This window comes from Cervus elaphus, chromosome 33 (assembly GCF_910594005.1).
Source record: "Cervus elaphus chromosome 33, mCerEla1.1, whole genome shotgun sequence".
In the NCBI taxonomy this organism is placed as follows: domain Eukaryota; kingdom Metazoa; phylum Chordata; class Mammalia; order Artiodactyla; family Cervidae; genus Cervus; species Cervus elaphus.
The window spans coordinates 49,317,912-49,341,824 of NC_057847.1; the positions used below are offsets into that span (position 1 = coordinate 49,317,912).

Below are 23,913 nucleotides of genomic sequence, written 5' to 3' on the forward strand. Positions count from 1 at the left end.
TATCTGAGGTGCTATCTCCTGGGTTGCAGTCCTCATTTTGCCCCAAATAAAACTTAACTCGCAACTTTCACATTATGCATCTTTTTTAGTGGACATCAGTGCTTTGATTTTATTTCCACTCAGTGGCACCACTGCAGAAGCCATTGACCAGAGGGAAAGCTTCTTTTCCATGTCAACTTTTGGGTAGAGCATTCTATTCCCAACATCCCTTATCTCATAAAGAAAACCTTACAAACTCATAGCGGGGGTGGGTGTGTTCTCTTTTGTTAATTTGCGTTGCCATTTGAAGCAAAATGTATTTACTGAGCAAATAGACAATACAACAATAAATAAAAAAGGATAACACTGTCACCAATCCTGTTACCCTACTAAAACCATGTTCCCTTCAAATATTAATTTTATAGGCCTTCAAACATAAGTATCCATTGATTTTTAAATGTTATAACCACAGTAAAGATAAAATTATATATTATGATGTTTAATCTAATGCATTGTAAACACTGTTGCTTGGTCTTCATGTATTTCATCTCCAAGATGAAAAAAAAACCTATTCTTTTAAACCACATACGATAGCTCATTTAACTGTTGGACATTTAGGATTAGGATTTCTTTTTTTTCCACTAATATAAGCAATGAATTCTCAAGAATTCTGCAACGAATATTTGAGATTTGAGGAGTAAAAGGTATGAAAAATGTTAGAATGATTAATATGTATTTTCAAAATGCTTCCCAAAGGGATTTTACCAGTTTTCTTTGCAACTCATAAGATCTGTGTGTTCCCATTTCACCACAACACATACATCATTAATCCTGTCCTGGTTTCTACATTTCCAGTCATTTCTCTTGAATCTCTTCTATTTATTCATATTTATTGAGTGCTTCCTATGTGCTGAGCACATTCTTTCACAAAGGGGTCAGGAGACCGCCTAGAAAAGGCAAAGTTTGCTCAAAGGATGCAAGATGCAGGGGAACCATGGCTGCAAGTTCAGAATTGATATTTAGAGCAACAGGACAGCATGGAAAAGTCGGAGGTCTGGGGCTAGAGACAAGGTAAGACTTGATTTTGGAATCCTCCCTTGGGATACAGCGCAGCGGTCAGCCTCGAACATGCTAGGGTTTAGCCCCTCGGTCAATGAACGGAGCCACAATTCTTAATTAGTGACAATGAAGCTGGAGATGAACAGAACCAGAGAAGCATCTGGCAGGTTGAATGTACAGGACTTGGTGACAGGAAGTGAAGAAGGGAGAGGATTCTGACTTGGGCAGCAGGGTGGACTGAGGGAAAATGCAAAGAGAGGCAGACATGGGGTGGGGGCAGTCTTCTAGATGGTTCTCTACCCTCTACCCCACTCCAATTACACCACTGTTTTCAGTAGACATACAAATGCTTTAACTGAGCAAAATTAAACATCAAGAGTCCAGCCAACTACAGTGTGTCTGATTCAGGCCAACCTCTGGGCACCCGAAAAGTGGTCGATTGCTCACCTTGGGCTCGGAGCTTGGCCAGCTCTTCACTGAGCGAGTCCTGGGACTCTTCAAGCTGTCTCCTCTTCTGTTCCATGTTCTGCATGTAGTCCGTCAGGGATTTAATCTTGGCTTCATGCTTTAAACAAGCAAACAGAAAGGCGGCTGTGAATGACTAGCAAGTGATTATCCTGGATTGCCCAGGACCGTCCAACAGGAAAATGCAACAGAGGAGGAGTTCTTGACTCCTCTGTTTGAGTCCCAAGAGCCAAGTGCCTATTCTGCCCGAGGCTTGGGATCTGGGATCACAGACTAAGACAGTCCTCTTTTCCCCATGTGCTTCTCTGCCTCATTCCCCTGCTCATGGCCTTCCTTACCATGCCCTTCCTTAACATCTATTAAACTAACATACCAAAGCTCAAGCTGGTTTTCCTCTTTGTAAAAAACAGAGTCTGCTGGAAAGAAAGGGGCTGGAAAAGTGTCAAGGCTGCGGGCTTCACTCTTTGAACCTGTACCTTTGGATTTCTTCTTTGGAACTCAAGTATTATGTCTTTACACTTTCTGCCTTTCAAGCACAACAATTCCTATTTCAGAGACTCTGCATTTCCATTTTCCTCTCCCGAGGAAGCTCTCCCCAACACCCTGCCAGCCATGGGCCTGGCTGGATCCTTTTTACTTGGGCCCCAACATTTTCTTACAGCACCTAACATCTATTGATTCATCTATTTTTTTTTCTACTTGTTAGCTCCATGAAAGCATAGAGTTAATAGATAATAATGGAGTGAAGGAATGAATGAAGGAATGAGAGCTTGTAACTGAACAGGAACAGCAGTCCCCTCCAGGCAGATGGAAATATGCAGACGCCTCCTCCCCCGTATCTACATGGATCATATTTAGCCAGGAGGACCCTGGAGGTGGAGCTCTAATGTAATGAAATAACCTCTGGGAAATGGGACTTTGCTGGAGCAGGTATTTTATAAGATAGCTTTTGGTGACAAGGATGAGTATAAACAAAGGAGATAATAGCATTTTAGCTGGAAATATTTTGTCAGGCTCCTTAGATCACGTCAGAAAATAAACAAACAAGGTTTTTCTTACTTTTGAACCCCAGGTAATAATGACTAAATCTTTGGTTTTGTGTAAATTGTGGCAGAGTACAAAATAGCACCTAAGGGAAAACTGTATTTGTTGCTAATGCAGAAAGCACTGTCTAACCAACACGGTTATTCTTTAACCCCAAACCATCCTAATATTCTTGACTCCAATCTCATACACCCGAAGTGTGTGTCACTCTGAAGATCTGGGCAACTGGGGCCCCAGTCCTGGGTCTGACACTTTAGAGCACCCTACTTGGGCAGTCCTCTGCCTGTACCCCAGACTACGGGGCAAAGTTCTATGCCAAGGGAGCGTGCCCACCCAGAACCCACATCCTCTTCTAGATCACAGTGAGTCTGGAAAACAAGTCCTTACTCTAGTGACCCTAAGGTCACCCCCAGGAGCAGCAATGCAGCTTCCATCACCCATTTACATAGATTACAGCTGACACAGTTGCACAGCTCCATCAGCTCACAGAACGTGTGGAAGGGGCCTGACTTGGACAGGGAGGCTGATGTGTCCAGATGGAAGGAAAGATAGTGGGCTTTGGGCCGCGGGGCCTCTGTCTGTGCATGTGCGTTGGCCTTCAAATGTTAGGGACAGAGTGCTTCAGAAGCACATGCTCTCAGAGTAACAGGTGACCTGGAAATCAGACCTGAAGTGTACCATGCCCTAATGTTTATCATTTTTCTTCTCAATTTTCATAAATTATAAAAATGCCGAAGAGTCCAGCAAATCCAGAAAAAGTAGTAGAAATGTCACCCATAAACCACGCTATCAGGTATTTTCCCTCTATATTCCTGGTCTTATCTATACAAGTGCGTATTTTACCAAGTTGCAAGGTATAGCATAGATCTGTCACTCGGCATTTCCATTTTTATTTAACTTTATATAATTATACTTTCCAAATGACTAAGTTTCATACATTTTTGGTAAGAGCTGCATAATATCCTTCCATGTAACTTTATGTTATTAGTCTCTCAATAAATAGTTGCCTATTTTATTAAAATGAAAGTAATACTTCAATCAACATCTTCCATGTAAGTGCTAATATTTTAAATCAGGGAATGATAATACCATATGAAATGAAAAATTTTCACTTTCATTAACAATGAAAAATGCTATAAGTGAAGTTACTGGCCAAAGTATACTTACACTTTTATGGGTTTTGACTTCCAAGGTGCTTTCCAAAGGGACTGACCAAATTACACTTTTCTCAACAATGTATATAAATTTCAGTATTACACACTAGCACTGACTAATCTCTTAAACACTTCTTTGCCTACTATGTTATTTATAAAATGGAAACTTGATGCTTTAATCTGCATCTCTTAGATGACTACAGTGGGAGACGAGGCTGGAGATGGTTGTATGATGACACATTCCTGTGTTTAAAAGCATACAGGATGAAGTGTGCTCTCGTCTGCTTCTCAGCGCTGTCTGATGTGCCATTACACGCTGGTATCTGCTCTCCCCAAATGACTTTAGCTATTTTAACGCCTGGGCTGAGGCAGTGAGCAGCACACTCTCGACCACTCACAGAAGCCGCAAACCCAAACACCAGCCTCAGGTACAGTGGCAGACCAGAAACGAGGCTGCTGTTTTCTGAAACCACCATGCTAAAATGAAAATGCTTTCTAATGGACAGAAGAGTACCTCATCACTGGGGCTTGAAAATCCCTTCAAGGCTTTGAAGGGACTCAAACAAAGGTTTGAGTTCCAGCTCTGCCTTTCACTGTCTATGTGAGTCTGGACAGTATATTTAATCTCTCAAGTCTCATTCTCCTTATCTAAAAAGCAAGGACAATCAGAACACCTGCCTATCAGAATTTTTCTACAGATCAAGTGAGAGAATGCACGTCAAGTGCTTAACACAGTACACAGTACACTGGAAGCACTCAGTAAAATGTTTCCTGCTACTGCCACCAGTAACAGCAGTAGCGGTAGTGGTGGCGGTTTCTGCTGCCCCGTATTAAACTGGATCTGTCGTAGAGACTAAAGGATCAAAGAATGCTGCCTTAGCTGAGAGCTGTTTTAGATGCCACCCAATCTTTTCCACTTTTCCAGGGAAGCCTGGCGTGCAGCAGTCCATGGGGTGGCAAAGAGTCAGATACGACTGAGCCACTGAACCGAACTGAATCTTTCCCACTCATTATACATCACTATCTATCCTACCTACCTATCTACTTATTTATAAATAGCTAGATAAAGATATGTAGACACATCCCTTAAAAAAAAAAAGACTGAAGGTAATTCATATAATTTGTACAACTAAACCTAGCCTTAAGAATAAGCCTGGCCGGTCGCTGCCTGGGAGGTCACGGACAAGTCCATCAGCTGTCCCTATTAGGCACCATCAGCCCCAGTAAGCACGTGGAGGAAACATATTTCCAGAGGAACAAAGGGGTGGCCTACCTGGGAGATGAGCAGCTGGCACGCTGCCAGCTCCCGCTCGCTGGCATTCATCTTCCTGTTGGAGTCCATCTGGGCACTCTCGAGCTGTTTGCTGCGGTTCACCAGAGACTTGACCTCCGACTTCATCTTGCTGATGTACAGCCGGGCCATGGTGAACTCCTCCTCAATGACTCCGTTCACATCTGCCAGCTGAGCACAGGAGGGAACCACTCAGTGACGCCTACGATCGCCAGAGGTTCACAGCGCCCTGAAACCTGTCCATGGGGATGTCTGTGGATTTCTGGGTTAGGAATCCCTAATCGCAGGACCACAAGCTGAGAACCACAAGCTGAACTATAGGTTCAATCCCAAGTTCTCTGAAACCTTGGATAAAACTTCCAATAAAACACCTCAACTAACATAATCTTCAATTAACCAGGTTTTTCATTGCAATTGATTTTCTAGAATGAAAGAGGTGATATCAGCAGAAAAAGATGTTGAAATTTTAAAAAGAGATAAGTCTGAAGAGGTGTTCCTTACTTTTCTGGAAGGGCAGCAAAACCCAGTGTTCCTAAAGGTGATCCTGTGTCCCAAAAGAAATCATTCAAAACTTCAATTATGTTCTCTACAGTCTGCTATCCAGAGAAACAAGCAGTCTAAGAACTTGAACATGTTTCTATAAGCAAAGGTTGTAATACAGAGGATTTTCTATATAGTTCTCAATTAAAGAATCTAATGAACAAGAACGTGCTATCACCAGAAATACCTCTGGATGAAAGTTTTCCTGAATGACTTCTCATTACGACCAATGTTTTCTTGCCTCTTCCAAGCACACAGGAATCTCGCTTAGTTAAGATCACCTGAGAATAACAGTCTAAATTCACCTTTAGAAGAAGAGATTCTGACAACCAGAATCCTTGCACCATCTCATGTTTGTTGTCTAATTTTCAGAGCTCTACAGGATACAAATAATGCAGCCCATTTGCTGAGATGGCAGAATTGATGGCCCTGAGGAGCAAAGTAACTGCGAATATTTTGTTTAACCACCAGAGGGCATCCTAGCACCTCAGGAGAAAATAAGAGCCCTCTCCAGTACCCATCCCATGAACAGAGGCTTCAGTTATTCTAAGACAGTCATCCCAACTCTGTTTTTTGATGTTTCACAATACACTCCATCTGCCCACTTTTGTCATTATTGTTGTCATTAACTCATCGTATGACTATTTTTTTCAGCAAACATTTAAGAGCTAGGAACACGGAGTGGTCTATCAACCCTGAAAATTGGCAGCAGGTAAAAAGTACACTGGACAGAGCTGAGTGCCTGTAATCTGGTGTCAACCTTCCCCTAAAAATTCCCCGACAATGTTGTTAAATGTCTCAGGGTCAATCAACACAATTCAGAGTCCAGGTTCACAGCAAGAATATCCACAAGTATCAACATCTGACTCCATCTTACTTGAACAGAAGTCAAAGTGAAAGTCGCTCAGTCATGTCCAACTCTCTGCAACCCCATGGACAATACAGTCCACAGAATTCTCCAGGCCAGAATACTGGAGTGGGTAGCCATTCCCTTCTCCAGGGGATCTTCCCAACCCAGGGATCAAACCCAGGTCTCCTGCATTGCAGGTGGATTCTTTACCAGCTAAGCCCCCAGGGAAGCCCCTTACTTTAACAGAGGTTCTTACTAATCAGTTACATTTCTGACTGCCAGCGATTTGCCTACCAATACCACTCATTACACTCCTTTCATAATCCAGTATCATGGAGATAACAGATGAGAAAACCCCACAATCTTTAAATTCAGTTTTATCCTTCTGTCTTGGTGATCAGTCCAACATGGTACAGAGATGAGAAACTCATTCTTTAGCCTGACCAAGTGTACCCTGTGTATTGTTTTTCTGTACAAAGGTAAGGGGACATCCATCTCTTTTGTGTGGAATTCACAACCTATACCAGCTCCTGGGGGTAGAACATGGCTGAACCGAGTTAGGGTGTCGTGGGAAGGGAACACGTCCTCCTCTAAGATGTTCTTCAGCTGAGGGCACATTGTGTTCTATGCCCAGGTGACATCCGAATTGGAGATGAGTAGAAAAAAAAATACTATAATGGGCATTTTCCAAAGTTAGAACTGGGTATTTCTTCCCTTAAACCAGAACCATAACTTCTGAAGCCTACACTTATTCCAGGAGGTCAAAAAGGAGATTTTGAATCAGCAGATTTTGAATTTTTTTCCCTATGGGGAAAAAAAAAAAAACAACACAGTACTCCAAGCAAATATTAACTGCAAGGTTTCTTACTGCTTATGAGCTCATGTATACAGTCAAGTAAGTTCAGAGTTTTCAGTAATTCCAGTATACTGTTATTTTAAAAAGAAGAATCAGAGTTTGCTGCTGTAGGATTATTTAATAACTCTCCTCTGGGTCTGACAGTGACTGAAACGTATGTACTAGACTATGAGGCCCAGTGTGGATGACTAATTCAGCAGAAGAGACTGCCTCCCCTTCCATCTGCCTGTACAGGAATCACCCCCTCCCACGTCTCTAAAGCACAGAGCAGTCATCCGAGGTGCCATTTCTAGGCCAAGTAAAAGGGAAGGGAAGTGACTGTTCACATTCTAAGACCTAAAAAGTCATTTATTGTTGCTGTTTAGTCACTCAGTTGTGTCCAACTCTGTTGTGACCTCATGGACTGCAGCCCGCCTGGCTCCTCTGTCCATGGGATTCTTCAGGCAAGAATACAGGAGTGGGTTGCAATTTCCTTGTCCAGAGGATCTTCCCAATTCAGGGATCGAACCCCCGTCTCCTGAGTCTCCTGCACTGCAGGAAGATTCTTTACTGCTTGAGCAACCAAAGCCCTACAAAGTCATAACGGGACTTAAAAAATCCTTATTAAAAAAAGCGTCTAGAAATGTCAGTTTTATTTACAAGTGCAGCACAGAGATGATAAAGTTGCTTCCAAGAGGTTGAGGAGCAGGAGGTGAATGAAGAAGCAAGCCCTCTTGGAGGTGAGGACCCCAGCCACCATTCTGTGGGGACTGGAACTCACACCCTAGCCCCAGCAGAGCCCAGGCTGTGCTGAAGAAGTTGATGAGACGGGAGCTATCAGTGATGAAGGCTGACTTCAGGCCCAGGATCCGGAACAGTTTTATCTGCATCTCTGGCCCAGCCACAGCCAGGTCCCTCATGGAGGTGGGGCCCGGGGTCTCTCTCACCTGCTTGAACTTCTTCATCTCCACCTCAGCTAGACCTGAGGTTGGAAGAAAACTCGGCAGCTAATCCAATCCATTTCGTTTATTCAACCTCAACTTGTTATTCTGCTTGTGGCTAGAAATCTAGAAATCTCTGCCTTAAAGAAAGACCGGTGACATTGGAACATGAAAAGAAGAGGCTCACTAGTAAACCTGGATAAAGTCAACACCAGGCTCATCTCGTCATTTGCTGCTCTCATCTCGTTTTGTTGACTTAAGTATTGCCTGGACTCTGAAAATGCCCCCAGACATGACTGAGCCGGAGAAATATGAGTTCTTCTGTTTCTTTGCTGTTCAGGCCTGCTGTATCCTAGAACTGAGGGCTGAGAAAGACTCAAGCAGCCATCTTTTCCCTCTCGCCCCAGAACACCACCATGGGGGCTGAATAGGATTTTTAGGATTAAAAACACAAGATCACCAAAAAACATTTCCTTGATCTCATTTTTTAGATCAAAAGAATTATATCAACTGAATACTCATCGCCAATAAGAAAAGTATCTGTACCCACAGTGATAGATCTAAGAAATATATGCATAACTCATGCAATTCCTGGGCTGACCATCTTCAAGATAATATGGACTCATCTTATCATTTTACAAATTAGGAATATGAAACCCAGATAAATAAAGTAACTTGCCCAAAGTCACATAATTACTCCTCTTTAATGCCCATTGCCATGATGAATTTTTTCCTTACAATTACGAACTAAATCATAATTGTAAGGGAAAAAGCAGAATGTGATGCTATCTAAGTGAGAGTTATCAGTGAAATTTACTAGCTATCAATGAAATTAACTAGGGCATCCAATGTCTGGAATTCAAAAATATCTTTAAAATATTCAAAGTACTTAAAAATAATCTCAATCATACTTCATATTCCCAAAGGTAAGGGCTCTCTTTTTTTAATTCCAAAGCACCCAGACACTCCTTGATTTCATTAGCATTTTTCATCAGCTCTATTTTAGAACTTGGAATAAAAATATCTTCCTTTATCATTATCAGCAGCAGGCGCCAAGTTCCCATAAATCAACTGCACCTTCATATTGCAAGGACCATTTAATCACCCCAACCTCAGAAGTTTATAGCTCAACACCAACATATGCGTCTAAAAATAAATCCTCAAATATAAAATCACCGAACTGGAACTTAATAGGGTTAATCTTATAGTACCGGAGAATTCTACGCTAAAATTAGATTCGTTTGCAAAGATTCATGAAATATTCAGTTACAATAGAGGTTCTATGAAAGAACGATTGGGTTTACAAGAGGTCATATGCTCGATACCTCGATCTGTTATACCACCTAAGAAGAGCTTTCAATGGTTCCCAGAAATGTCCATAAACCAAAGTAATTTGGGGAGGCCTGTCTAGTATTTAACAATCCCAACTCAAAACCTGAGTGTTCCTCCAAAGCAGACTGAAGTAGAGTTCGGTCTTTTAAAGGCTAACAGGCTAAACTCCAAGAATTTGGTTTTAAGAACCTTTGAGGTAGAAGTTTAATACTATAACACTATTCCCTGGCTTGATAAAATCCACACATGTTTGTCAATGGCTACTCCACAGAAAGTCTTGAGTTCATATAAATCTATAGTAATTAACTGAACAACAACAATAATCAAAATATTATGGTACTGGTATAAAGATTAGATCACTGAAATAGACTAGAGAGACCAGAAATGGCCCCACATACTTTTGAAGGTGGCAGGCATGCTCATTATCTTATTGTGGGGATGATGGTTTCATGAATGTACACATATGTCAAAACTTCTCAAACTCTATACTTTATGTGCAGCTGGGACTTCCCTGGTAGCCCAGTAGGTAAGACTCCACACGCTCAATGCAGGGGGCCTGGGTTGGGAATGAGACCCTGCATGCCAAAACTGAGATCCTGCCTGTGGCAACTAAGACCTACCACAGCCAAATAAATAAATACATGCAGCTTATTTTATGGCAATTATACCTCAAGAGAGCTATTTTGTTTGATGTCGCTCTTATTTTTCCAATGTCCTGTCTATTTTGTGGCAAATTGTTCTTGATTGATAGCAGTATTTATTCTTGTTTCCCTGTATTCCTAAACTCATAGTCAACTTTATGCCATGTCCCTTATAACCTTGCTATCGATGGCATCAATGTACACCACCCCAGGGGTTACTCATGGTTGGTTTAAGCCCATTGTAGTAAAACTGTTTCTCTTTGCTTTCCCAGCTTCCCTTGCAGCTTGGGGTGACCATGTGACCCAATTCTGGCCTCTCTAAAGTATAAGGGGATGCCTATTGGGGATTTCTGGGATATAGTTCTCTCCTGGATGAAAGCTGTCTTGCTTTACAGCCCGTCCTGCCTCAGACATGATGATTGGTGCTACAGAAGCTATCTTGCTACCAAGAGACAAAAATCTACAGATGTGAAAGGTCATAGGCTGAGGAAAACATAAAGAAAATAAAGACCTGGCTCCTTGACATTGTTGAGATCCTGCACCAAAAGTTGCTTCTAAAACTTCAAGAAGCATAGGAATGACCTGGGAACTCTTGTTAAAATGCAGCTTCTAATTCAGTAGGTCTGAGGTGGGCCTGAGAGTCTCTAGTTAGAACAAGTTCCCAGGTGATGCAGATCACAACCTGAATAACAAGATTCTATACTTCTTATACTGTGAATAATAAACATGGCTTTATTTTATTAAGCCACCATTAGAATCCTCTTATTTCTAGCTGAAAGCTTTCCTAATTCATACTGATTGATTGGGAACCTTCATTCTGTTGTATTTTCATAGAAAAGGAGAGGGCTTCCATGGTGGTCCAGTGGTTGAGACCACTTTGCAATTCAGGGAACACGTGTTCAATCCTGGTCTGGGAAGATCCCACATGCTGCAGGGCAGCTAAGCCTGGGGACCACAACTCCTGAAGACCATGCACCTAGAGTGTGCAACCAGAAAGTAACCCCTGCTCACTGCAACTAGAGAAAACCCATGCACGGCAAAAAAAGACCCAGTATAGCCAAAAATAGATAACTTTTTTTAAAAAAAAAAAAGGAGAAACATTTCTGAGTAGAACCTTTTGTTTAATCTATCCAATCCCAAAGCTCTGTGACACTGGCATATAATTCTGAGGACTAAGCCAACTCACAGAAGGCCAACCAAGATCAGAGGACATTTCCTATAACTGAAAGGTAATTTTTTCTCTTCAACCAAAATAATAATTTACTTAGTCATTCAATCAGCCTTTCATTCATTCATTCAAATATGATCAAGCACACAACAGATGCTAAGCACTGGATACTTAGGAGAAGAAACACAGACTCCGCCTGCTCAGAATCGTGCCATTATAAGGGAAGGTAGCGAGGATAAGAGAAGGGCTGGCTTACAGTCTTCACGTCGTTGGTACCAATGATTCCTCCTATCTCCCCCAAATCCTTCAACAGCAGATTCAGGATCTCGGTGGCCCTTTTCTTCTGATGATTACTCAGCTCCTGCAGCTGGCTCAGTTCTCTCTGCGTGGTTGTCAGTGTAGTCTGAAACACACATTTTAACAACAGCTTTAAAGAGCCACCCATCAACTTCATACACACAGCATCATCAAGAAAACATCATGTAGGGTGGAATTCTTTTATCCTTTCATGTAATTTCAACAGGAGTCCTTTTAAGCCAAACTATGGTATACCTCTGCATTCTCTGATAAGAAGAGGAAGTTGTCTTGGCCTGATATGTCATTTGTCTGCATATCAGATGATAATTTCCAGGTCAGTGGAATAAGTTATTAAAAATAAATAAAGCTCAAAAGGAGTCCTTATGTTTATAATGTGTAATCACATCTAATCCTACCTACCAGATGTTCTGTTTCAGTCCACATTCTTCAGGATATAAACATACCTGCAAATGTCTCCACCTCCACTTCCAAACAAACCTGCTCCCTGGGACCATTTCCAAATTCCCATCTGACTTCATAACAGATGGGTCTGGAAGGCCCAAAGGGACATTAGTGAGTTTAGAGAACAACGAAGAAAAAGTCTTCCCATCTTCACAGTGAACCAGAACTGGACACCCTTCATCACTTCAAATTTAGTCTGGTTCAACAGGAGATGGTTTCTAAATACACATACCAGAAGCCCCATTTTACTACCAAACATTAACAAATTCATCCCTTTCCCATTCTTCATGTACACTACCAATATGCATATATTTTTAACTACCTAACTTAAACTCTCAACATCAACAAATTTGCCATCTTTTGGTTTCTTGGTATTAACTCAGCCAAAAGAGAAAATAATCTGCATAAATTATGGAATTGTAAAGGTTAATGCAAAGACATTTATGTAATTCTTCCATATGCAAGTATTTTACTCAAGTATTTCTTAATAATCAAACTAAAAATAGTACTCTAAACTAGTCTAGTAGTACTTTGGTCTGACAGAAAATAAAACTTGTATCATGGAAACCGTTTCATTGTTTTGGGAAGCAAATATACCACAGACTAGTGAAAAAATCTTGCAGAAAACAGTAAGCCCTGAAAAATCTAAGTCTCCTTCTTTCCTAAGTAACTTCTGCTTTGTTTTTCTATTTTTCATTTTTGTTTTTATTTAGGCATTGCCACTGCTTATTTCATTTTGTTTTCAAAATCCACAGAAGCAGTAGTTCCTATCTTGGGAAACATTAAAAAGCCTTCCTACATGCAGCTGAATGTATGGAATAAGCAGCGTTTTCCATCCGCAGCATCTACGGTCAACAGATCGGCACTTTCCTGCACCATCTGCTACTTCCCCTTGCTGGGAGGATGGTGGTTTTCCACCAAGCAGGCTGGGCACAATCCCATGATACCAGGCCATTGGACTGAGGTGCCAAGGGCAGCTGGTTACAGCCACTCGGCTGCCCACCGCCCATCTTCCAAGTAGAAAAAGCGAAAATGGACATGTTCCACCAGCAGCCACCTCACCAAATGCTCACTGGCCCTCTGCCATTAGCTCTCTGTGCAGAACCAGCAGCATCTCTCGCTGGGAGTCTGAAAATTAGGAAACGTGCAGATCAAAGCACTTGCTGAAAAACAGAACAACAGACAAACCAGGACTGCTAGGTCCTAGGTGAGGACAAGCAGCACTGGGGAAGGAATGGGCTGCATTCAGGAAGGTGTAAACAGGAAGAGTGAACTTTATGCCTTGCACGCTCCACTGTCAATACAATGTTTGGGGATTTATTTGCTGATACTGTAGCATATGCACAGGTTCACGCTAAGTGCTTTACGTCAACAGTCACTAATTCCCATGCCCTGAAAGGAACATGTTATCATCACCATTTTTACAAATAAGGAAATGAACACTAAAGTGTTAAATGTCTCGACTAAGGCTTAACGGTTGTAAAGTCAGATTTCTAACTAGGATTTTTCTGGCTCCAAAGTCTGCACTTTCTTGAGTATCCTACAAGGCATCACTTCTAGTGTTACAAATCCCCTAGATACAAAACAGACCTGACATGAAGATCTGGGGCAAGTGGACAAGTCACTTACACAAACTATTTCAGTTATTGGAGGATTTCAAAGAATGCATTTGTGCCTAACACTGAAAAACCACTCAGCCAACTGCCATGCTTTGCAGTGTCTTGTCAGTAAATATCAATAAAAGTACAGGAATGGCACCCGAGGAAGTCCCGCCCCCACACACAAATGCTCCAACCGTTTTCTGGGCCAGCTCGTCTGTCAGCTGCTCGTTGGCCCTGGTCTTGTCCTCCACTTCCTGTGACTTCTGGTCATAATTGACAGCCAGCTCCTCCAGAGCTTGGAGAACTTCTTTCACCTCATCTTTGGCTGCCTCATTTTCAATCTGGAGACGTGTCAGCTCCTCCTGAATCTTCTCATAGTCTCTTCTCGTGGAAGCTAAAAGCTGGGGAAATTAGATGGTATGGAATTGGTGACTCTAATGTTTAAAGGTTTATGTTCAGTGCTCTACCCAAAGATTAGAGAAAATAAATTGAAAAAGCTCAGGATAACTGGAAACCATACTATATAGCCATATGCTAAATGAAAAAACAGCATGTTGTCTTGAAAATATGTTTTTCTTTCTGTTTCTTTCTTATTTAAAGCTGCATAAGCTTAATTCCAAGAACTGATTACAGATCAAGAATCACCACACTTTCTAGCTGACTGGCTATTCCACATGTTGAACAAAGGATGAGGAGGAGTAATTTCCAAGGATATAATAATACTTACATGGCTTTTTACTATCATCATTTTTTTCACATTGTAAACTGGTCGATTTCAGAGTCAATCAAAACAGTATAAGAGAGCAGTCCCTAATTTTTCTTAATATTCATCATCGACTACAGAAGAATTCGCCCCCCACATTAACACTAGTAAAACCTGAATGACTGACCTTATGGATACCTTTATTACTTTTGTGCTTACTGTATTTTCTGATTTGCCTATAGTGAACAGATACTGTCTTGACAGTATAGAAAAACAGTAAGAGTCTTCAGTATAACAAAAAGGAAAGCTTATCACAGCAGTTGTACCAAGTTGGAGATGCACAGCAACAGAATGGGAGGGAGAGGGCAGGAAACACTAAACAAATGGAAGATTCAACTGTAGTTAAGAGGAAAATCAATTACATATGGTTCCTGCCAAGAGAAATGTTTGCACAGAGGGCATAATCACTGTTCTAAAGAGATGAAGGGCAACAAAGAGGAAGAGAAGAAAATGGTAAGAGAGTGTGTTACGTCTATGAGAGGGGTGGGACTGGGGCCATGAACCATGGCCACTTGCTATAACTGTATCATATGAGCCAATCCATAGCATTTTAGCAACAAAGCAGAAAACACCCTAAAGCACAAAAGAGAAGACATACTTAGGCCCTCAGCAAGGGAATTACGAACCCTCTGTATTTGATAGATTGGCAATCTGCTCTTTGCTTAGGTTCCTGTTTGTAAAATACTTGGCAAAAATACAACATAATAAAGACATCTACTACAGAATTGAGTGCCATCCAGGGAGAGACTGAAAAAAATTTGCCTCCTTGTAAGTGTATCACATATATACTAACACAGTGCTTGGACCCCTGTCTTCTGTGCTTTCCTCTTCTCTGCATTCTATATTTGTTCTTTGAGTATTTTTTTTCCCTACAAGACAGCACAAGAACATGGTGTATATCAAAGACCTGAGTTACCTGATTTGCAAAGCTGAGAAAAGGCTGAAATGGAATGAACCAGGAGTGCTGGGCCCTGGGTATGACGAAGTAGGATCATCCTTACCCCACTACCAAGCTCCTCTGTCTCTGCTTGTCATAGATTGTGTACCAACCAGTTACTTACTCTCAAAACCCTAGAGCTCTACCAAGTCAGACATTTACTTTCTAACTTCAGCTAAAATCAGCTTTTAGCAGCCACTGAAAGGAAATCTACCAAGAATTTTCCACGATTCAGTGATTTTTTTAAAAATTCTTTGCATATTAAATTTCTGGAATAGCCACAACAGACAGTCATAAAAGAACTTTGCCAAAAAAAAATTTATTGCATTCTTTACCTCATCCTGATCCAACATCTGTTGCTTTAGCTTTTCAGCCAGCTGGCTCTGTTGGTTAATTTCATCATCCTGAAACGAAACATCATGTTTAATTTTTTGTGGTTAGTTATGTCATTTTTGATAGCCTGGTTTCTCGATGGATGGCAGTCAGATACCAGGATGCCAGCTGTAAGCTTGCTAATAAGATGAAGCAAATGGTGTGGTGCCTCCTCACAGATGAGAGACTGGTTCAAATCCACATCACCCACCTTTCTCAGCCGATGAAACATTTAGATATTCTGAGAAAATCAATATCCTCCACATTCAACTTAATTCCTTCTCATCCAGCAATCAGCGATGTAGGGCTTGGAAACTGAAAGGGACTTGGAGTTATCCCTTCCAACTCAAAGATGTTAACAGTGAATTCCTAGCTCAAAAAATTACGGAGTGAATCTCTAACCACTTGTACTGTAACAGGTACATGTCCCAAACCTTGTCAAACACGTCCGTGAGGGGGAACACTGCCATGCGACAGCTGAAAGGGACCAGTATTTCCACTTCAAACCTCTTACTTAGACTAGGAAACATTTACTAGAGAATTCATCTTTGGCATTAGAGAGCTGCCTTTGATTAGGAGCTAAATTTCTTACCAGTCTGAAAAAACCTCAAGGAAGTTGGCATGCAGAAACATGATTGCTTCGTTTCTGGTGTGTCACTGAAGTGGAAAAGGATCTCCCCACAGGCTAATTCACTCTTCTTGCTCTCAGCTTCTGCCACTAGGTGTTGCTGCCACAAAAGCCAGAGCTACCGCCTCCCACGGCCCAGCGTAAGCATCTTCGCCTCTCCCCTCCCCCTAGATGTGGTCCAAAGCGGCAGGCGGCCAGCGCCTAACTGCATGAGATTCAATCTTGGTTACAAAGGTTTTCATGAGTTCAAAGGAAATTGTGAAGCGTAGCCTGTGCAGAAAGACAGCGCGGCTTCCCACGTGCCTCTCCCTTAGGAACAAGAGAACATCCTGTGTGATGACGCTTTTGGGGTCTAAACCCCAAGCAGAGTTCAATCCAGTTCAGTGCTCCTCTTTGTGCCAGGAGCTGCCCAGGTGTTTCCACCAGCAGCCCTCAGACACCAACCTGTGCCGCGCTTTCCTCCTTTTCCAGAGTGGGGGTTAGAGGGTAAATTCAAGGGCCGGGGTGCAGGACCTCAGTTTTCCCCAGGATACTCTCCTGCCTGTTCACTTGTGTCAGTTCATCCACTTAAATCAGGTTAACCAGCATCACAGCCTGATGCTTTCCACGGAGCAAGAAAATTCTACCATTAATATTATGAGATCTGGGTCTCCTTTTCCTTTGTGTAGAACATCTTTTGGGCTTATTTCTCTGTTCAGGGAGATCGTGTTCCTACTGAACTTTTTAACACCAACTCAACTATTTTATATATAGGAAAATTCAAATGCCAGAATATTTTCTGAAAAGTGCTTAGAAATCTATTATCCATGGAGTAGATCTTAACAGCTGGCCTCAGGCCTGTGTCAACAGATTCTAAGAGATGCACTTGAATGTATAGATACAGACTCCATAGCACATCTTAATCCGAAGTTTTGAAAATGTTTTTACAAGTTAAAAACTGTTTAATGGTTCTAAAAAATACTCATGGCTTTCCTCGTGAAGTCAGATTTCTGGCAGGAGAATTAGGGAAATTATACCAGAGTAAGTGAAATCTCTCAAAAAAAAAAAAAATTATTTCCCCAACTAGAAGACTATTATGTTGGACATATTTTCTCTTCTGCTATATAAACTTAGAATGTCAGTTACCAGGAACAGTTTTAGTGTTTATGTTCCTCAGCGCACAAATATTAAACAACTTAACATAAAAGACTGAAGAAGTTTAACATGGAAGAGCTGCCACCTCTTCCCCTGGGACGTATAAGCAATGGCTACAAGTGATATAAATCACGAGAGAAACAGAACAGTAGTGCAAGCGCTTTGTTCTTACACTGTGTTCATTTCAAAGCCTGACGACATGGGCTTGCTCCTAATAGGTGATGAGCTGAGAGACGGTTATTTCTGAGGTACCGTGAGAAATCAAGGGCCCTTAGCATGTCTGGAAAGGATGATGACCAAGGATTACATTATAACAACATGAATCGCTTATGTCAGAGACATTTCCAAACCTGCACTTACCCTTCCTTAAGAAGGAATTAGCATAGTCTGTTGTGATTTTTTTTTTTTTAATTTTCAAAATTTTCAGAGGAAGATGTGCTGTGCAGTCCATATCTATACATTCAAGCACATCTTTTAGAATATGTTTAAACATGCTCACTCTGATGCCAACTGTTAAGATCTGGTCTGTGGATAATGGATTAGCAGGCACTTTTCAGAAAATATTCTGGTATTTGAAATAAGTGAGTTGTCAATAGATTACTGGTCAGTCACCCTTAACGATAAAGCTGTTTTTGTTGCAACGGTACTCAGTGAAATGATCCGATGAATACTGTAAGTGCAACATCTGCTTACACTTAAATTCTGCTCTTACATCTCCCACAGTACAGAAGCACTGGAGAGGTGATGGGAAATAAGAGACAGTGCCACTGCCAAACTGCCTGTCTTACAACTGTGCTCTCAGCCCACCTCTGCATCACCACCTTCTGATACCCCCATCATGTGGCTTCTCCCTTAAACAAACAGAAAGGGAGAAGATAGAAAAGAAACTAATATTTAGTGAGCATCTGCTATGTCCTAGAATCATTTACTCCCCAATGCACCCTTCTGAAGTGACAGATGTGAGCTCCATGTTGCAGATAAGAAAAACAACTTCAGCAGATGGGTCATCAGCCCAGGTCTCAGCATTGCTAAGCCACAGGACTGACTCTAAAGTGCCTGCTTTTCCATCACACAGCACTGCCTTAGAAAAGGACCTGTCCTTCAACCCCTGGAAGGTCAGCACAGAGGGACAGCACAGAGGGACAGAGGGGACATTGGGAAGAAGAGCACATAGAATCTTTCTTCCAGCACATTCTAGACAAATTCATTAGGACTGACAAGTTCCTCATTTCAAGGCGTAAAGCCAAAATAGGATGAGCACTGGACTGGGAGTCAGAAGATGTGTAAGCTCATTGTAGCTCTGCTACCTCCAGGCAATGTAAGTCATCTAAGCACCCTGGGCTAGCATCTTATCTAAACCTAGATACTTTCAGCCACTAATAATCTATGAAGGTGCCCTGTCCCAACTCATGTATTCTTAAAAGTATCAAACCATCAACATCATCAGAAGCATGAAATAGCTTCTAGAACCTTTAAAAGGCGGACAAATAAAAATGACACCTGGTAAGACATACCCAAGCCATCCATGGGTAGAGATACAAATGGCATGACAAGCTTCGGTATCCCCCCACCAGGCTGAGGCTTTGGGGCTCAAGTCCTTTTCCAGATCTCTCAGCATTGCCCTGTGATGGACCACAAATGCTAATCCCAAAATGTATGCTTACCAGGGTTTTCAAAACATACACTGAAGGAAAGGAATATGACAGAAAATGTCCTAGGCTGGGAATTAGGAGGCAGAGCTCCAGGGTCAGTTCTGCCAGCTACCAACTGAAAACTGCCAAGGCCTGGCATTACCTACATTTCAGACGCCGAATTCAAGACTCTAAAGTTTTCTCAGATCCATGAAAAATTCTCATGCTACCAGGGTAAAAAGATCCCAGTTCCAACCATGTTTGGTTTCTATTCGTAGAGAACAGAGAGCAGAATCAGGTTATCACCCCACATCCAGGATTCTTTGGGGATACTAAAAACGAACCCTTCAATTCTAAATGAGAAAAAAAAATTGCAATATGCTTCAACAATAACATTTCTTTGGAGAAACAAAAAAATCCACATAGACTGCTCACTTCCTTATAGATCTCCCTTTTCTCTCACTTTGTTTGAGGTTTTACATAAAATACCTGGGTAGAAAGAGAAGGGTCACAGTATGTCCAGTGCCTAAAAAGTAATTAATCCAGCTCTCACAGCATGAATATCTTATTAAATATGTCACCCGAGGGGTAAGGTGACCCCAGTTTAACACTGTGGTGATAATGCAAACTCCCAGAGCCACAAACACAAAGAGAACCAGCTTCCTTAGGGCAAGCAGTCACATTTCCCTTGTAAAGGTGAGGCCAGACTCTGAGCTTTACTCAGAAGAAAGAGGCTTGTAAGATTAATGACAACGTTAACATAACAAAGCTGTTCTATCCAAGCCAGAGGTGTCCCCAAGCACTCTGAGCTGAACCACAGCAGAAAAGATGAAATCAGATTAAAAACATCAGCAACCCGGATGAAATGAACTGAAAGGATTTAGGTATTCCAAGGGCAATATGCCAAGGTCACATGAAACATCAATTTAATTTCCTTTGCCTCTGGGATTCCTAACCTGACCTTCACTGGGGATGAGTGAGATAGTATTCTCCAAGATCTCTCTTCCTTTATTCCAATTTGTGCACTGACGGGATTCTTTGAGTCCCAAAAGTCTGCCAAGAAATTGGACATCCCTAATCAGCATATCCAAATGACTTCATTCAAGAGGATGCCCCTTACTGATGCTGTTACTGGCTCCTCATTCCAGGACCTTCCATGATCAAAGTACACACTTGAGTTTTGGGAGCCACCACCTTTGCCCCAAGAGCTGCGACACTGCTGGAATTTCCAAGAGGTGACAGACAAGCCCAGAGAAGAAAAGCAGGGAGAATTAAACAAAGTTCACTCACCCTCCACCCTCATGCTATGATAAGGTCCCATCCAGTTTCTAGATGTGAAGATTCTGTCTACTGAGGTCAGTCTTTCAATCAAATTTCCATGAAAGTTTCCATTCCCCATGAATCCAGTTCCCCCAGTGGCACTAGTGGTAAAGAACCCGTCGGCCAATGCAGGAGACATGAGAGATGCTGGTTCAATCCTTGGGTCAGGAATATCCCCTGGAGGAGGGCCTGGCATCCCCACTCTAGTATTCTTGCCTGGAGAATCCCAGGGACAGAGGAGCCTGGTGGGCTACAGTCCATGGGGTCGCAAAGAGTCAGACAGGACTGAGGCGACTTAGCACACAGGACAGCCCAATAAAGAGCTAGGGTAAGTATTAGGAAAACAGACATAAACATCAGTCTTCACTCTTACGTCAGGTTCCATGGGGCTTGAGCTGCTTCCAGCCAGTAAGTCTAGGACCTGCTACCTTTAGCTTTTGTACCAACGTGAGGTCTATAAACTCTGACCACAGACCTTATCATCCAGTTGTCGGTAGAGACTGGAGATCTCCTCATCGTACTTCTCCTTCTCCTCTGCAGAGATGCCGGCAACCACGGGAGCAATGTTGTCTATGATGGGGGTGTTATCACAGGGCTCTAGAGTCTTCTGGTCCTTAGCGCTGATCTGTTCTTCCTCAGGCACAGCTTCTCCTGCAAAGCGCAGCCAAGAGGAGTTAGGCATTGAAGAAATTTAGCATGCAGCCCTCCAGGAAAAGTTACAAAAATAGTCAACTCCAGGGAAAAGACACAAAGGACACAATAAGGAGCTGTTTAGAGTTAATAGTTTGTCAGTCTTTCTGTTTGACAAGAAAGGTCATAGTTAATTGACCAAAACGAGTATAAGGAAGATTATGTAACACCCCCTCGCTCCTGATGTAAACTGGCTCCATCAACCATGCAAGCTCTCAACTAATCCAACTTTGCAGCGATACCCAGAATTTTTTGCAAACATTTTTCTTCTGTTGAGGAATATGCTGGGGCTTTACTAGAATCATGTTCTCTTTGATGATGGATTCAAAGGGAAGCAGACCTCTGAGGCACTCTAATTACAATTAATTAGGTTACTGTTTCATTAACAGCAACAGCCAATCAAGGAACAAATTCACCATTGTTAATAGAACACTATAGGGCCCAAATAGTCATGCTTTGAGAATCCCTGACTCTGAAGGAGGAAGTTGGGGTGGCCCTAGGACCCGGGAACTCTGACTGACATTACACACACACACACACACACACACATCCACTAACACACACACACACACACACACAACCACTCTCCACTAACACACACACACACACACACAACCACTCTCCACTAACACACACACACACACACACACACACACACACACACACACACACACACACACACACACACACACACACACTACCACTCTCTCCCCGAGGAAGTCAGAATTAATTGGCAGACTGGAGAGTTCAAATAGAATAACTTCCTGTGATATCAGGTAGTCCCAGGAAAGAAACAGCAGCCCACCAAGAATATTGTGCAGACTCCTCCCCGCATCTTGGTCTGCAGAGGAGCAGGTGCCTTGGAAGGAAACAGTACCAAATGCAACCATGCAAATTGAGGGAAAGGGGGAAGTTCTTAAACTGGCCGAGGGCTATCCCCAACAAGAAAACCACCTTGCAAAGACAGACTGCAAAAAAGGAGTCTATGGAAACCATGTGGCTCAACTGTCTCTCTTAAGTATCTACTTGGAAAGCAAACCAAAACCAAACATACTTTTCCCTTACAATGTTTACCATCAGCTTCACACTCAATTTGCTACAATCAGTGAGTTTCTGCAACATCCCAGGCCTCCCCCAGTTCTCAGCCCATAAAATGCATTCTGTGGAAATTCCCCAGGAAAACAGTCCAGAGCCAGAGGGAATTTCTCAAAGAAAAAACAACAACAAAAGGCACTCAAAGATAAATGACAGAACTTAATTCCTAATCCGTGGCTTCATGAACAGTATATATCACATCTTGAGAAACCCCCCTGAACACTGACTGTGTACATTTATCTCAATATAAACAAAGCACTTTGTGATGGGTTAGCTTTATTGCTTAAGACTCCATTATCTCACTCGATAATCACAAAACGGTACCATAGGCCTCCACGTCAAACAAAATCAACACTCAATGATTTCACCTTGATATCACAGTTCCATTTGAAGCAGCAACTTGAAGCAAAACCTGGAATAAATTATTACTTTGCTGAATATAAAACTGAGCCAACTGTTTTTTCTTCTAAAGCTCAACCAGACTGTACTGTACCTAAGCCCTTTTCTAAAATTATTGACCTGAAACAAAACCAGAATATCAGAGTAGCCTTTGAACTGAACCTGAACCAAATCAATATTTCATTCAGTTCCAATTCTTGGTTTAAAGCATCCATCAGCAACCTTAGTGTGCAGGCTGGATTTCATCCAGTTAAAGCACCTATATTCTCTATAGCCTGCTAAGTCCAAGGGCTATAAAAGCTGTACAGTGTTCTATTTAGTTCCCAAGTTTTTTTTTCTGTTTGTTTAAAACATTATAAATATAAAATTATAAAAATATGTTTGTCTTTCTCTAACCATAGAGTATATACTAAAATTTGAAAGCCCTCTTTCACCTCCACCTCCCAACTCTGTTCCTTCTTAGAGAATTTCACCATTAACACTTTGTAAATGTCCTTCTCCCACTTGGATTATGACTGTACATCTAATTTTTCAGTTCCAGCTTCTGAAATTTATGAACAGGGCAATCCAGTGCAGTATGGATTGATCTTCCAGTTAAATCTTAATAAAGAGGAAATTCTTAATTGCACTGGACCAGAAAGCAGGCAGAATATAGTCATACTACCCACAGGCCAGGCCAGCCCAAGTCCAGAGGTATGATATAAAAACATCTGAAAGAGACATCCGAAACCCTGTGTTCTGTGGTGCCAAATGCCCAGAGAGGCAGTGATATTGTGAGACTGGGGTCAGCTAAGGAGTTGCCTGGGGCTTGCCTGGTGGCTCAGATGGTAAAGAATCTGCCTGCAATGCAGGGGATTCAGCTTCTACCCCTGGGTCAGGAAGATCCCCTGGAGAAGGGAATAGCTACCCACTCCAATATTCTTGCCTGGAGAATTTCACGAACAAGGGATCCTGGTGGGCTACAGTCCCATAGAGTCACAAAGAGTCAGACACAACTGAATGACTTTCACTTTTTTTGTTTCCAAGGAGTTATCTGGTGCATATTTCCATGTGTTTGGTGGGAGGAGGAGTCAGGGATGAACCCCACAACCTAGCAGTGGGTGACCTACTGTAACCAAAAGCCACAGGCATGACTACCCCTAAAGCTGCCCTCTTCTTGCACTGAAAAACTGTAGCATCACAAAGTACAACCACGGTTGTTCCAGACTAGAAAGGTTCAACAAGCCAGTCAACACAGCTCTGAGAGGCACCTGAAGTGACCAACAGATGCTACACACACATGATC

General features: G+C 42.0%; 1 protein-coding gene across 1 annotated transcript in view; it reads right to left on the bottom strand.

Annotated features, from left to right (window-relative positions):
• KIF5C (kinesin family member 5C) overlaps positions 1 to 23,913 on the bottom strand; it is a 154,532-nt gene that overhangs the window by 32,182 nt on the left and 98,437 nt on the right. Inside the window, exons 12-17 of the mRNA XM_043894727.1 lie at positions 20,920 to 21,095; positions 15,695 to 15,763; positions 13,854 to 14,060; positions 11,556 to 11,702; positions 4,975 to 5,163; positions 1,486 to 1,603 (exon numbers count right to left, since the gene is read on the bottom strand). Of these exons, the coding sequence (XP_043750662.1) occupies positions 1,486 to 1,603; positions 4,975 to 5,163; positions 11,556 to 11,702; positions 13,854 to 14,060; positions 15,695 to 15,763; positions 20,920 to 21,095 (906 nt within the window). The remainder of the gene's footprint in view (positions 1 to 1,485; positions 1,604 to 4,974; positions 5,164 to 11,555; positions 11,703 to 13,853; positions 14,061 to 15,694; positions 15,764 to 20,919; positions 21,096 to 23,913) is intronic.